This window comes from Crotalus tigris, unplaced genomic scaffold (genome assembly GCF_016545835.1).
Source record: "Crotalus tigris isolate CLP2741 ecotype Arizona unplaced genomic scaffold, ASM1654583v1 scf7180000018511.580666, whole genome shotgun sequence".
Taxonomy (NCBI): domain Eukaryota; kingdom Metazoa; phylum Chordata; class Lepidosauria; order Squamata; family Viperidae; genus Crotalus; species Crotalus tigris.
In genome coordinates, this window is record NW_024097047.1 from 98,026 (window position 1) to 114,199 (window position 16,174).

At 34.9% G+C, this 16,174-nt stretch overlaps 1 protein-coding gene across 3 annotated transcripts in view; it reads right to left on the minus strand.

The window, feature by feature from the left end:
• The window catches only part of CRIM1 (cysteine rich transmembrane BMP regulator 1), a 148,707-nt gene that overhangs the window by 24,039 nt on the left and 108,494 nt on the right, over positions 1-16,174 (minus strand). For all 3 annotated transcript variants that reach the window (XM_039353321.1, XM_039353322.1, XM_039353323.1), the window contains 2 exons: positions 6,850-6,978; positions 4,792-4,948 (listed from right to left, as the gene is read on the minus strand). In XM_039353321.1, coding sequence (XP_039209255.1) covers positions 4,792-4,948; positions 6,850-6,978 — 286 coding nt within the window. The remainder of the gene's footprint in view (positions 1-4,791; positions 4,949-6,849; positions 6,979-16,174) is intronic.

Here is a 16,174-nt window from a genome sequence, read left to right on the forward strand (position 1 = left end):
CTTTGAAAAAGAAATCTGACCAACTCCCCTAAAAGATGAGGTTTATCTCAGTCTTCAACTGATTCAGTGCTCTGTGCTTTTAGAAAAAGTTCACTGATTGTGATGCAGTGGGGTGGGAAGGAGGCCCATAGGATTGTGGGGATCCCAAAGGACAGGAAGTGGAGCATGGGGTATCTCAGGGAATGGGGGGGGAACACTTTAGATGGACAGTTGCAGGTGAGCTTGTCCTTGCACTAGTTCCCCCCAGGATCTCCCCGAGCCCTGAGGCAGTTCAATTGATGTCCCTCCTGGCTTCTGACCATTATGGCCATGCTCCATTATGATTGCAACTCGAGGACTACGTGTACATGTAAGATTGCTATATATGTTTTTTTAAATGCTGCTGAAACTATCAATTTAATAATGTGCTGAATACATCAATGCAGTGATTGAAACACTAGCTATTTTTCTTTAAATGGTTGGTGCAATTTAATACATGGAACATTAATGCAGGATAACATTTTAGAAATATCTACTAGAGTGTTCTGATACTTCAGCAAGAATCAAGATGTCTTGCTGTCATACCTTGAATTTCTTTCTAGTTTTACATAGGTTAAAGGAAATTTCCAATATCAGTTAAATTAAAATACTAGAGGACAGCAAATCAACAATAGTTCAACACTCAAATAGAAATCAAGATAACAACATAAAAGACAAGGCCTTTAGGAAGAAGCAGAAAGTTAGCAGAAAGGAAACTGATATCCCTAGAAAAATGCATGTATTTTTTCTGCTGGTTTCAGAAAACATATTTCCTTCTCCTACTGCTACATGGTCCTCAGCTACTAGGACATAAAAAATCCTTACAGAACTTAATTAAGGTTCTTAAATGTCCTGATCTTAAATTAATTCCTCCTAAGAAAAGACTAGAAATCAATGTTGTTGTTTTAATAAGATTATAACATATGCTAACCTCAGCATACACTTTGGCTACTGTATTCTTAGCCACTCTTCAAAACCAGTCCTACACAGAAAAACCATACATAATTAAATAATCAAAGCTATTATAACTAATGCATATGTTACCATGGCGAGATCTTATGTTTCCAAGAACAGAGGTAATAGACAGCTGAGCAAACATAAACTTGGCCAACTTAGCATCCAGGAGCAAAATCAGATCATAGATGATGCTATAACATTGAAGACAAGCTAAATTCTTATTTCTAAGTCAGCAATGGAGAAGAACCCCCTACCTTATCTGGATTAAATTTTGATTTTTCAGCCTTTATTCAGACTATTAATATTCCCAGTGAAGAACAACTAACAATAAAACAGCTATAGAGCCCTGCAGGCGAAACCAACTAGACACAGTTTTTTTCCTGGTGCCATCACTCTACTGAGCACCTGATTATATTACCTTGTTGTTTGTAGGTACATTGAGAGCTTATGCATTGGAGACAACTTCCTTGTGTGCCCAATCACACTTGGTCAAAAAAATATTCTATTCTATTCTAAAAATGATATCAGTTATGCTTTGTTAAAGATTACGGGAAGCAGTTTTTTTAATTTAGTTGCTTCAGATAAATCATTTTGTATAATTGGATTTAATAATTAAAAACCAATTCTGAACTGTTAAAAAGTGTTAATTCTAGTAAAGAAAAAGAGATAAATTTCTTTAGAAAGGGGTCACAGTGAACATATTTAATATCAAAAGTTTCATGTAAAATATGGTGGATGTATTGCTGGAAGATTTCAACTGTTCACATATTTCCAAGGGTACGAAACAAAATTCCTTCAATTGTATTATTGCATTTATCAGCTACATTTAATTTAGTAAAGAGAGAAATGTTAATATATCCTGCCTACTATGAATCCCACAGCAATGGGGGAACCCCCCCCAATTTGGAATATTGAGTAGAGTACTGGCAACTGCACTTATGGTGAGATTGTACAAAAAGAAAAGACACAAAAAAAGACAACCATTGAGCCCTTTTTGTATTTATGGCTGGTTAGCTTAGAATTAAGGAGGCTAAGGTGAGACCTGATAGAGGTGTCATTAATGGCACAGATAACATGGAGATAAAGCAAAGTTAGAACTTAAATGCAGGTAGATTCAGTCTTAGTTAAACATACAGACACTATGCCAGCAGCTGTGATAATGGCAGTCAATTTGGATGGCTTTAGAGAGGGTCTCAACAAATTCATGAAGCAGCAAGCTTCGTAACTAATATTTATGGTTGACCTTTACCTTCTGAATAATAGCATGCCTTAAATACTGGCTGCTGGGCAAGGTCTAATGATGCCCCCCCCCAAATGTATCTAATTTGCAAATACATTTAATCTAAGGATAACTATTGCTGGAACAGCACTGGGGAATTGTGGACCCTGCTGCCCTCAAAGCCAATGTAATTCACCAGTTTTAGATGAATAATTATAGTAAAGGTACCATATTTTTCTGTGTATACGGTGCTATTTTTCCTGCAAACACCCTGTTCAAAAATCAGGTGCGTCTCATACAAATGTAGCGTCTTATACACGGAAAAATAATGGTAACCTCCGCAGCCCAGGGCATGCCTGTGTGGGTTCTTTAAATGCCGTTGCCATGCTGCCTGGTCAAGCCCCTGTGCTGCCTGGTCAAGCCCCTGTGGGTTTGCATTAACAGGAGGGGGAGGGGGCAAGATCATCCGATGACGGCGTCCAGAGGCAGCAGATGGGACCAGAAGCATGGATGGCAGCGACAGTGCTTTCCCTCCTTTGTACCTTTATGCTGGCCGGAGACCTTGTGGAATGCAGCTGCTCGATAATAGCAGCCGGATGAACTTCCAGATTTGCCGGCTCAGCTGTTCGGCACTCTGCCAAATTGCTGATCAGTGCGGAGAAATGGCGGGGAGTTTAAAACCTGCCTTCGCTTCCCTTGCCTTGCTATCATGCCGGTGCTCACACCAGTTTGTTTACCAGGGTTGGAAGGCTGCTGTTGTGAACTGACTATGCATGCTCATCATGCCGGATGCTGGTTAGGTGGGTGGGGGTTGGGGCTGGCTGGGAGGTGTCTATTTAGAGCACTGGGAGGCAGTTGCTCCCAGCACTGACTTTGTTTGCTGTAAGCTTGGAACTCGCATGCCAGAGCATCTTATACAAGGCTATATCTTATACACAGAAAAATTTGGTAAATGTCTCCTTGGGCCTACTTGGAGTATTTGTATATGACATTTTTAGTTAATTGGATTGCGTGGAATTACAAATATAATATATTTTATATATTTCTTATTGCAATCATATTGATTCAATGGTCTATTATTTCTGGTATGTTGATTTTTTTATGCTAAATTGAAACTATAGGGAAAACTAGGTCACAAAATTGATAAAAATGGTTTCTATGGGAAGTGTAAATAGATGCAGGGAACTTTATATTAGATCAGGGGACTTCAAACTCGTCCCTTTTATGATTCATGGACTTCAACTCCTAGAATTCCTCAGCCAGGCATGCTGGCTGAGGAATTCTGGGAGTTGAAGTCCATGAGTCATAAAAGGGACGAGTTTGAAGACCCCTGCATTAGATCAATGAGTGGATGATAATGATGAGGTTTTTTTATTAAATAATATTTGTCAATTGCCATTCGCTGGCGGTATTTACAGTTATAACTTATATAGATATTAGTAGCATTTTCAGCCTCAAAAACACTTATGTTATTAGAAGGGATCTTTAAACCAGCGGTTCTCAACCTTTGGGTCACGACCCCATTTGGGGTCGAACGACCATTTTACGGGGGTTGCCAAACAACGCGATCCGCCATTTTTTTCCCTCAGGGCGGCGCCGCGCATGCACGGCGCGTCCTTATGACTGGGGTCGCCGTATAAAAAGGTTGAGAACCACTGCTTTAAACCCTTTCAGACAAAAAAAGCCCACAATCAATCCTTATAATTATATTATCAATTTAATATATAAGCTATAAAGACTGACTGCAATAGGGAACTAGAGACACCCATTTTGGCCTAAACAATGAGAAAATGTTTTACCCTTAAAACCAAAAAATTATTAGGTCTTAGATTACCGCTTATACAACTAAAAACCAAAATTTGGACTTGTTGGATCCCATTGCATTTGTACAGAGAAGAGTAAGTAAATTATGTGATTACTGAAGATGAAACCAAAATAATACTTCATTTAAACATGCTGTTACAATATCCTAAATTTGTTATGTTCTGTGAATTTGATTTGAAACAAATATTTTTGAACTACATACTTACTACATAGAAAGTGACAGCTGGCAATGAAAATGGATTTTTTGTACCCTGCTCTAAACCCTGGAGATCAGTTCTTCAACAATAGACAAATTTATGGACCAAATTACACAGTAGATAGAAAAGCTGATATTATTTGCAACTTATAAACAAAATGCAAAAAAATGTACATTATGCACACATAATTACATTAAAATGTAGTTATTTTTCTCTGAAGTTATATAAAAACTGCATGTATATGCATCCATATATTCATGATAAATTCTATATAAATTTTGTGTTGTAACTGCATTTTATTCCCTTTTTCTTTTTTGACTATTTTTTAAAATATTGTTTCATTTTTCTCTCTTTGTTCTGCTTTATTAAATAAGTGAAGCAAAATAAATAAATCTCCTTGAAACTATATTTCATTCAAAACTATAAGTTTACCTTAATAAGGGTAAAATATTTTTGTGCCTTTATATATTTCCTGTCTTCAACATGTAACACATAAATTGTGTTAAGCTTTTCTTTACACAATGTTAAAGGCTTACAAAACTGTAGTAAATATGCTTTTAAAATAAGAATACGTACAAATATCCAAAGGGACAGTACTTGTCACATACTATAGGTTTGCATTTCTTAGGTCGTGGGTGGCACTGACAGATCTTACAATTATGGACATCAGTCTGGAAACCAAAGTCACAGTCCAAGGAACAATCTGACATGAGATCAGTACACCGCTCCTCCCCTGTGAAAGAACATAGAAAGTTTAGTAAAAAGAGAAAATGGTTATTTGTCTCAACAATTAAAGGCATACACATACAGAATTCTCTCTTCTCCAGTCACTTACAATGGTATGATTTGTCCCATATTGTCTAATTATCTAAATTCCAGATTTTAAATATTCTCAGAGTAGCTTATATTATAAAATTTACTGTTCACTATCAACATAACATGTTCATGAAATGATACATCAATTTTAAATAAATTCATAGACAAGGCATTTATGCTAATAAAATACATTAATGGGTTTTATTTTCATATTGCCTTGCCCTTGTGCTTTTTCTTGATCATTCTTCTTCCCAATCAGAAGACAGCTAAGCAATATAATGAAAGAAAATTCTTAGTATTTTGATAGTAATGATTGGAAATTAACTTGTTAGTTGGAAAGCTGACCGCCACAATATTTTAAGATAAGAACCTGGTACAACTTGGAGCAATATAAAGGATTGTTATACAGTTAAAATTTAGAAGGACTGTTCACTGTTTAGGAAGAAGTTGGCCTGGAAACCTCATACAAACAACTTTCTACAAAGAATGGAATTTAAGTATAAGAAATAAATATGAAAAGAACAGGCAACTTATAGTTAACAAAATTTATGAACTACAAGCTCTATGCTTTACCTGGTGCTATCTAGTCAAAGGTTTTCAGTTTCTCATGTTTAAGAAGATGAAAACTGCAAGTTGTAGCCCTTGTATGCAAAGTTATTTAAAAAAACCCTGACATGTCAATAATATAAACAATCATGTTTTTATTATAGTTTAAATGTTCCTATGACAGGAACATAGGAACAATGTTCCTATGTTAAAGAAACTTGATGTTTACACAAAACAATAGCTCCAACAAAAGAGCAAAGTAGACATATTCCTCAATGTTATAAAAAGATAAACACTAACCTTAATTTAACAGAATAATGAATTGCACTGAGGACAGGCAAAAAGGGAGCAGTAATCAGGCTGGAAGATGAGAGCCCAAAAGCCAGAATTTTGAAACCAGGTGGAAACTTATATACAGGGCATCAGATAAGCAGTACAGAAGTTTTTCTTCCCTGCAAAACTCAAAATGGACTGATACTAAAATGCAGTAGAATCGCATTAATAGTAATCAGTATTCCTTCAAGACTGAGGCCTGAAAGTGACAATCTTTCAAAAGCTCTCTTGGGTTTGAAAAGTGTCAGCTATAATTACATGTTAAAGTCTTCCACAATAATGTTAGCTGTTATGATAGTATTGCTTTTGGGAGTTTTTTTAAATGATCCAATGTGTTTTATAGCTTTTGTTCCAATATGTAAAACTGCTATGACAAATCATCTATAATTATTTTTAACAGTTTCAGGTATTTAGAAGAAGAATCCATGCTATAAACAGCTTGATTAGCCTATGTAACACGGATGAGAAAATGTTTTGGATAGTAAACACCATCACGCTGATATGGGAGCAACATTTTTAAAAATACTTAATAATAGTATACAATCCTAACAATTTGAGTTTCCAAATTTACTAATTAATAGCAGTTACTTATTAGGTAGTAATAATTGTTTTTATCAATATGCTACTGGTACTGTAGCTGAACTGCTTTGCATCAACACATCAAAACTTAAAAAACAATCTGTATTTTAATATGTGATTTAGCAAAGAGGCAATCCATCTACTGAAGATAATAAAGGTGTTCTGATCTGTGTGTTGTCCTACTGAAACTCAGCAAAATGGATATTTGAAAATGTTTTATTTTACAAAATGAAAAACAGGATTTACCATAACAATAACAGTACTGTGCATGAGTCAACTGAATTTTGAGGAAAAACACCAATAGGAAATTTAAGAATATTTTTTTGAAACAAGTTAACTGAATATGGTTTTGGTACTTACTAGTTTTACACTGGCAGATGCGGCAACCATATTGATCTACTTTGAAGTCATAAATACAGTCTGTCTCTTTTAGTGTACAGTTCACCAAAGGAAGACATGTAGGTGGACCGATTGTGATGTAGGTTGGCTCTAAAGAAAAAGGGAACATATGGTTATAAATTATAAATCTTTGATAAGTGTATCATATTAAATTCTAAAAGTCACTAATGGAAATGTTGGAGGGAGATTAAGAAAATGTGAAATATAAACAAGCAAAAAAACAAATAATAAGACTTTGATATATAGACTATTCCTTTAAAGGCCTGAAATGAAATTCTAATTGAATCAGAAATGTAAGTATCACAGAAGTTCTTTAGATTTAAAACAATTGCTAATAATGGAGACACTTTTAGTTTGTTGTAAACTTTTATGCTGTTACTATTGGTAACTATATAAAGCTGTACTTTTTTTTAACTTGAGTTACCCTTAGCCTTGCATTATAATTATTTTTAATTAGTATTTTTAAACAAACAAATCATGTTATACATTGCATGCCAGTATTCAAGTAACAGATTTATGAAAAAAAGAGAATGCTTTATGTGCTAATTATAATCTAGAGGTAATTAAAATCCTTAAGAGTTTCTTAAAGAAAGGAGCAGTACAAGTTATTCAGGAATAAAATCCCATTGACCTGATCAATGATGAAAATTAAAGCTTTTGAATTAAATTAGATTTTAACAAGAAGCCTTTTCAAACTGAAATTAGAAAAGGAAGTGTATTAATTAAATCAGATAAACTCTTCAAATTTTGCTTCAGCATTCTTCTAATTATTTCAATAAACTATAGGAGCAGTTTAATAATATATATTTTAGCAATTAGGATGGAATTTACATGAAGACAAAATTTTACTTTGTCCAATTCCCCAAATTTGGCTTAGCATTGATGTATTGATCTCAAAAATGCAACAGTTTAAATGTTTGCGGTCCAATGAATAGTTCCCTCCCTGATATGTTATTATCTGCCATCAAGTCAGTGTTGATTCTCAGAAGCATAGGTAAGCCTTCACTAGAATAATTTGTTCCTATCCTGGCCCTTCAGATCTTCTGATCATGCAACCATTAATCAGTGTAATTAAGTCTCTCCACCGTGCTGCCAATCATCTTTTTCTCTTATCCTTTCTAGAATTAGGGACTCTTCAACAGACTACATCTTTGCACAATGTGCCCTTGTGTGGGAACTGTACCTGGTCATTTGGGCCCCAAGTGAGAATTCTGATTGATTTGTTCTGTAATCCATTTCTTTTGTTTCTTAGCTACCTATAGTATTATCAGGAATCTTCTCCAATACCACAGTTCAAAAACTTCAATACTCTGTGCTGTTTCTTTAAAGTTAACCTTTTCTTTTAATGATGTCATAAGGAAAACCGATGGGTGCATGATTCCCATACATATATTGTGACTTTGGAATATATTTTCCAAAACCTTCACAGTTGCCGACTGAAGTGTTAGCTATGGTATATTTCCTGACAATTGGTTCTTTTAGACAGAAGCTATCCACCATTTTAATATCTTCATTGTCAAAATCTAAGGCTGATTGCTGGCCCTATTGTCATTAGTTTTGTTTTCTTTTTATCTGTATTTAAACTCAGCCCCATTTTCTCACAGTGTTCTTTTATTTTTATTACTAGAACTTGATCACTTGTATTACTCAATCATCACATAGTACAGGTTATTTCTTTACTTTTATAACCACACTCAATTTCCAATCCATTCTCCCTCAATGTATGTTCAGTATCTAGGGTGAATAAATAAGGAAAGACTATGTGACCTTATTTCACTCCTTTGCCAACCTAGAGCCTTTCAGGTTCATCACAGACTATATATCAGAGCCCAACCTTTTGGGCCCTAGGGACTGGTTCCATGGAGAGACGTTTTTCCGTGGACTGGAGGGTGCGTGGTTTTGTGTGTTGCCTGCATCCCGTGGATGGGGCTTTGCTTGTTTGTGCAGACCATTTGCTGGCATGACATGGCCCAGTACTGGTCCACAGACCGGGGGTTAGGGACCCCTGGTCTTTATTCTGCCTTCCTATCCTGTTTATAGGTTTGTATGAGAACAACGAAATAATCTGGGAATCTCATTTGCCTAAGAAGATTGCACAGATTGACAAGATTGACAAGGCCAATGAAACATGTATTGACTGTTTTTAGTGTTCTTGAATTTTCTCAATTATCTAGAATGCATCAACAATAATGCTTCTTGTCCCTTGTTCTTTTCTAAAATCAGCTTGAATATCTCAAATTTGTTGGATAATCCTAAACATAATTTTGCTAGCATGTGAAATTGAGGCGATTCAGCAATAACTTGCATGTTTTCATCTCCTTTTTTTGGTACTTGTATATAAACTGTCCTTTTGCAAAATGTTGCCCATGGTGTTATTATCCAGATTTGCTGATATAGTTTGCTTGGAACCATACTCAATTCTTTTTCTGTTACTTGTCATATTTCTAAATATCACTTTGTGATCACTTCTGACTTGGTAATGGCCATAGTGCTGATCTAGCCTCACCTTCTAGTCCTTAGGGGTTCTTGTAAATATCAGTATAGGCTACTTCTTCTATCTTTGTTTGTTCTTCTCTGCATCAGTTATTTATCAACTAGTATCCTTTAGAATACTAATTTGAAGTTAGAATTACTATTTAAATTAAATTATAGTATATATCGAGCAAACTATAAGTTAACAGAAAGGTTCCCTGAATCTGAAATCAAGTTAAGAAGTATTACGTTGGTAAACTAATCAAATATTTACTGAACCTTTAGGTCCAATTAAGTATATATGTAGTAAATAATTCTGATATTTCAAACTGTTTCTTATAAGAAATTAAACAGCTATCTGTTGCAAGTACTACTAAGCAAGATAAACATAAACCTCATAACATATTTACCATTAGCAAAAATACGTAAAATATTTTAATTTGCTACAAGATACAATTGTACTGGTTTTAAAATATGAGCATTTCTGTTAGCAATGTAATAGAATAAAGGAATATTTTATAGATTCAACTGGTAACAAGATTATTTTTAGTACTGCATTCTTACTGTAACTTAGTAAACATATTATAAAATACTCATATTTTGTGAACCAGCCATACATTAACTTGTTTTGCAGAAACTTCTGCATAAAAAAGTGAACTATTTCAGTAAAGGTAAATTTTTAATCAAGATATGGGAGTAAATGAGCAATTATGGCTAATGTCTAGCTGTTGAATTCTGAAAACATCTGCACTGTATGTAAGATAAACAAGGCAAATTTTGAATTTAGAAAATAAATGAACTGTATCAGTTGTTCATATAGCAGGTGTACATAAATGGAAATAATATCAAATATTTCTATGCATATATAATGCTTAATATTACTTATCAGGTTAAACAAATGGAGAGAAAAGTCAAGAAATATTACAGAGGTATAAACATGCATTAAATATTGTGGGAGGACTTGTATATATCTAAAACCAACAATGATGTCTATTCTCAATATATATGGTAGATAATGTATAAACAAACACTAATCATATCACAGTGCTCAGTAACCAACTTTGGTAGAATCTTTGAACTGTGAACAACAATTAAATATGATGCTACTAAAACCATGTGTATAAAAGGCATTCTTCATGAAAGGTTGCAGTTGGTAAACCAACTTGAGCTGAGACATTCCCAGCCACTGTAGCCCCCAAATCCCTGTGTCCTCACTGTTCTGATGCAAAAATCATTTATAAATATTAGCGTTTTCTTAGTTTCTTATTCTGTTATTAATGCCACATGCTAATCAAGTCTCTTTACTGCCTCACTATGGAGTGAACAGGTAGAGCTATATGTCATCTTTAGCCAAACACTGGGTAGCCCCACACATCAGCTTTTACCACTCATAGTGAATTTTTGTTACATTTTTATTTTAGTATCTTCCTTGTACTGTGTTCCATGAAGGAGAGAAAAAGATTATGTAGCTTGAAATGTCTCTATATTTGTCTTTTCCAAATGTACATATCTTATGAGATGTCTGAATCAGTGCTGAATTTTTTTTCCAGATGCTATGCTTATTCTATTATATTTTATTATATAACATTTACAACATATTATATAAAATTATATACATATCATTTTGGGTTTCAATGTATTTAAAATATATATTTCTATCTGAAAAACAATATTCATACTAATAGAATAGGACAAGAAGCAACAGGTAGAAACTAATCAAGGAGAGAAGCAACCTAGAACTAAGGAGAAACTTCCTGACAGTGAGAACAATTAATCAGTGGAACAGCCTGCCTCCAGAAGCAGTAAATGCTCCAACACTGGAAGTTTTTAAGAAGAGACTGGACAGCCATTTGTCCGAAATGGTGTAGGGTTTCCTGCCTGAGCAGGGGGTTGGACTAGATGACCTCCAAGGTCCCTTCCAACTTTACTACTATTACACTAATATCTATAAATAATAAATGAACCATATTTATTTAGCTCTGTCCCTCATCCACTGAGAGTGCTGTTTTTATTCACAAATATCTCCTGTTTTCCAATTACAGTACTGTCTATTTTTTCTAAAATTTGGAAAGATAACTGTTGGATTTTTCTCTGAATAATATGTCTGAATATCTATACTGCAAGGTAAATTGCTGTGGACTTTTTCTTTATAATATTTTAAATATTCGGTAAGTACTTCCATTAGATTCATTTTCCTTTTATGCTTTTTAAAAATACATTTATCACTATCTTCTTCCGTTCACAGAGATACCTCTTGAGATACAGCAATTTTATATGCATGCCTGAGTCCTAATAAGCTGAGAAAGAGAACAAAAGAAATAATTTCATTTCCCACCCCCCACAAAAATGTAGCTTTTAAAACAAAACAAAACAAACACCCCCGCAGCTCTTCTCACTTCACTGAACAAGACTCAACAAATAAAGCCAGCTACAGTCAGGCTTCTAGCTATTTGAATAGGCAAACAGTTAAGTTTGAAAAAAACCATATGGTCATGTGATCTAGGTTAGTCTTTCAGTGCTGTCCTTGACAAACTGCAGGAGAAGCCTGAGTGAATAGATGATGAGACAATAGACATAAAATTACATTTCACTGCTGTACATTTTAGAAATGGCAGACTGTAAGAAAAATTGTATCATTTAATATTAATATTAATTTAGGTAATAAGCATTCCACGCACACACCCACCCACCCACAAATGTATTAATGTGTTACATAAATGTAATTGTGAGAGATACCATTAAAATGATTTCCTAAGCATAAAACATTATGGAAAAAGACTCTTAAGTGGAAAATTTTCATTCATACTGCAGTACTCAATAATGTAAGTTAATGTTGCCATTTTATTTTATTCTATTTAAAGTTATAGCTATAACATAACACTTTAAACAACTATTTATTTTTCTAGTTTCAGGTTTCATTTAATACAATTAGTGAATTCTTTAATTCAGTGCCTCATATCTGCTTCTGTAAATATTCAGCAATTTGATTTTTGAGTCCAAAAAGTATTTTAAGTATGCCAAAAGTGAACTTTAATTTTTATTTCAGCCTTTTCCTTCTTCAACTATGGTTTGCTGAACAATTCTATCAGAGTAGATCACCAAACATTTAATAAAAGTGTTCACAATCATATCCATAAAAACTCATAATGCTGGTTTTCCAATTTTCTGTCCCTGTTTTGTTTTTTTGTGATAACTAGTCCACTTTCAATCTAAAACTGAAATTGATAAACCTGCTTGCCTCATTACACACTATACACAGAAAATCTTGAACATTTTAAATCCTGCATCTATTAGCAAGAATGATGAAAAAAGTTCTATTAGAAGGGTAGGTCCGACTCAATGGAATTCTAGAGATTCAAGAGATCTAAAGGCATTTACAAGAAGATATTCAAATTCTCTAGTCTTTCCTAGGATTTTTAGTAAGCCAGGATTGCTTTTCACACAACTCAGGATGCTAAAAACTTTGCCTTGGAACTATATAATTTCTTTGTATATACAAGATTCTTTGTTCAAAACCCTTTAAATAATTTGCCCAATCATCCAGATCATGCTGTGTCACAAACAAGCATTAATCAGTAATCACCTCTAATTAATTTTGGCATTCATTTAGGCTTTTCAAATGTCATCCATTTTTACTGCCTTTCACTGAATGGATTTCAGTTAAAACTATTTAATAACACTATATACTCCATCTGTTTAAACCTACCACGATACTTGATATTTATTATCAATTAGGTTTGGTTGTCTTTTGCCATTGCTAAGCAACCAGTGTTGGTTTTTTATATTATAAAAATGCACAAAATATCTTTTTCTCTCACAGAATGAGTGTGAGGGAAAAGTTTTATTTACTCCTGGTTTTTGCCAAAAAAGAGAAAATTCTCTGTTCCCTAAAACAGGGGTCCCCAACGCCCAGTCCGTGGACCAATACCAGGCCGTGGCATGCCAACAACCGGTCTGCACAAACAAGGAAAGCTCCATCTACAGGATGCAGGTAGCACACAAAAACATGCGCCCTCCGTTCCCTCGTGCTCAAAAGGCTGGGGACCTCTGCCTAAAATACAAAGCCCATTAGCACAAACAGAACTTTGTATCGATGTCTCACAAAACAAATTTCAGGAAAAAAAGACCAAGGTGAGGAATTTCTTCAGTTCTGCAATGTTTCTTCAGTTTTGAATAAAGGAGGTATTAAATAGTTATCTGAACTTCTCCTCTGACTTAGTAAACTAAACAATTTAAGTTCTGTTTCCAGAATAACCAGAAAAAAAAATCTAGTACCTAATAAGAAGATTTAAGAGAAATACTGCAAAGTATTATGATGGAAGAAACTGTTATGGATAGGAACATAGATGAACATATTTTAATGTAACTTATTGGGGAATATTCAAACAATAGCTGCATTCTCCTAAACAATATGTACTCCTGTTCAATTTTATCAACTAAATAGAAAGGAGCATAACTTTACTTTTTCATTCATTAGTAGAATAAGTAGGAATTGAATTTCTACGGTTGTTTGAAAACCCAGAGTTGGTAGGACATTACAAGATTTACAGAGTTAAAGAATGAAATGTACACCCTGGAGTGTTCAACACACCACATGTTCCTTCTGAAACTTGATTTAGAATTGCCACAACTACACATACCTATGCTGTGAAGGGGTTGATGGATAAGCATAGGTTGCCAGTGGTTACAGAGAGGCAGACATGGATACCTACTAAATCCCAACTGCGTGTTATGTGAAGGCGTACACCTGCATGCTGATTGGTTGATTGGACATCCTGTTCTGTGCTTTGCTGTTTGAACGCCCCTGGCCAGAATATTAACATGTGCAGGTGTGCAGCTATGCAACCGTTCAAATGACAAATATATATGTCCCCCAACATGCAGTGATGGAGAAGTCTAATCCAGGTTTGAGAGGCATATTTTTCACTTCAGTTTGAACCCAGTCTAAAATATGAAGTCTTCCTTCATTTCTTCAATCATCTGATATGAACAAAAGATTTTTAAATAAGCTGAAGATTGTCATTTCACACTAAATTGTGAAGCAGGCAGAAACTACTGTTCGTTCAAAAAGTTTAGTACAAAACCTATCCATGTTTCCTCTCAACATACCTATATTTCCTGACAGTTAGAACAATTAATCAGTGGAACAACCTACCTCCAGAAGCTGTGAATGCTCCAACACTGGAAGTTTTTAAGAAGAGACTAGACAGGCATATGTTTGAAATGGTATAGGGTTTCCTGCCTGAGCAGGGGGTTGGACTAGATGACTTCCAAGATCCCTTTCAACATTTTTATTATTATGGATCATCGCATAAGGTCTTTTGTTATCTTCTCCAGTTCTTTCACATCTATTATTATTATGGATCATCGCACAGTCAGCCAGATGTTCAGACTGGATTTGGCATTTTGTCTACCTATCGAGTCCTTACCCAGGACCTGGGATAGGCAGATGTGGATGTTTGATGGTATTACAGATATCGTCGCAGGATGGAAGCAGTTCCTAATAAGGCCGCCTTTTGCAATTGACTAATAGCGAATTTGTCAATGCCAATGGTGTTCAAGTGGTGCTCCAGTTGTTTTGGGATTGCACCCAAGGAGCCTATTACTATTGGTACTACCCTTGCTTGCTTTTGCCACAGTCTTTCTATTTCTATTTGTAGGTCTTTGTATTTTGTTATCTTCTCCAGTTCTTTCTCTTCTATTCTGCTATCTCCAGGCACTGCCACGTCCACTATCCAGACTTTTTTGTCTTTCTTATCGACAATTGTTAAGTCTGGGGTGTTATGTTGCAGGTGCTTGTCTGTTTGAATTCTGAAGTCCCAGAGCAGTTTAATTTTATCATTTTCTATGACTTTCTCTATTTTATGATCCCACCAGTTTTTGCTTACAGGCAAATGATATTTTTTGCAGATCTTCCAATGCACCATTGTTGCTACTTTGTCATGCCGCTGCTTGTAATCAGTCTGTGCAATCTTCTTGCAACAGCTTACCAAGTGGTCCACTGTTTCTTCAGCTTCTTTGCATAGGCGGCACTTACTGTCTGTTGCTGTCTTCTCAATTTTGACTTTATATGCATTTGTCCTTAAGGCTTGGTCTTGTGCAGCCAGAATTAGTCCATCGGTCTCTTTCTTCAATTTTCCTGCTCTTAGCCATTGCCAGGTCTTGTTATTATCTGCTTTCCCAGCTATTTTTTTAATGTATTGGCCATATAGTGCTTTGTCTTCCCATGCCTCTATTCTGTTCTTCATTTGTTCTTTCTTGTAGGCCAGCTGGTCTCTCCAGTAGTCAGTAAGCCTTCCTGATATACTAATTTCAGTGCATCTTCATCATTGTTCTTCAGATATTCTTCCAAAGCCATTTTTTCTTCTTCAACCATCTGATGTATTTGTAGCATTCCACACCCACCTATTTGCCTTGGTAGATAAAGTCTGTCAATGTCACTGCTGGATGAAGGGCATGATTCATTGTCATTATTTTTCTGGTCTTCCTATCCATTGCTTTTAGTTCTGCTTGAGTCCAGGCTACTATTCCAGCTGTGTACCTAATGACTGGAATTGCCCAGGTGTTGATTGCCTCTATGGTATTTCCTCCATTATTGTTGTTGTTGTTGTTGTTATTATTATTATTATTTATTATTATTATTATTACATGAGCACAGCAACAAAAATATATTGTAGAGTGAATGGGCAAGCATTTTCAAGGTCCTCTGACTTATCTGTTTTCTTCTGGTTCATGTTTTTTTCTAGTTTTCTTTTCTGACATTCTTGCTTCCCTCTGCTCTATTTCATCAGCTGATTTTTCACTGGCTTCTTCT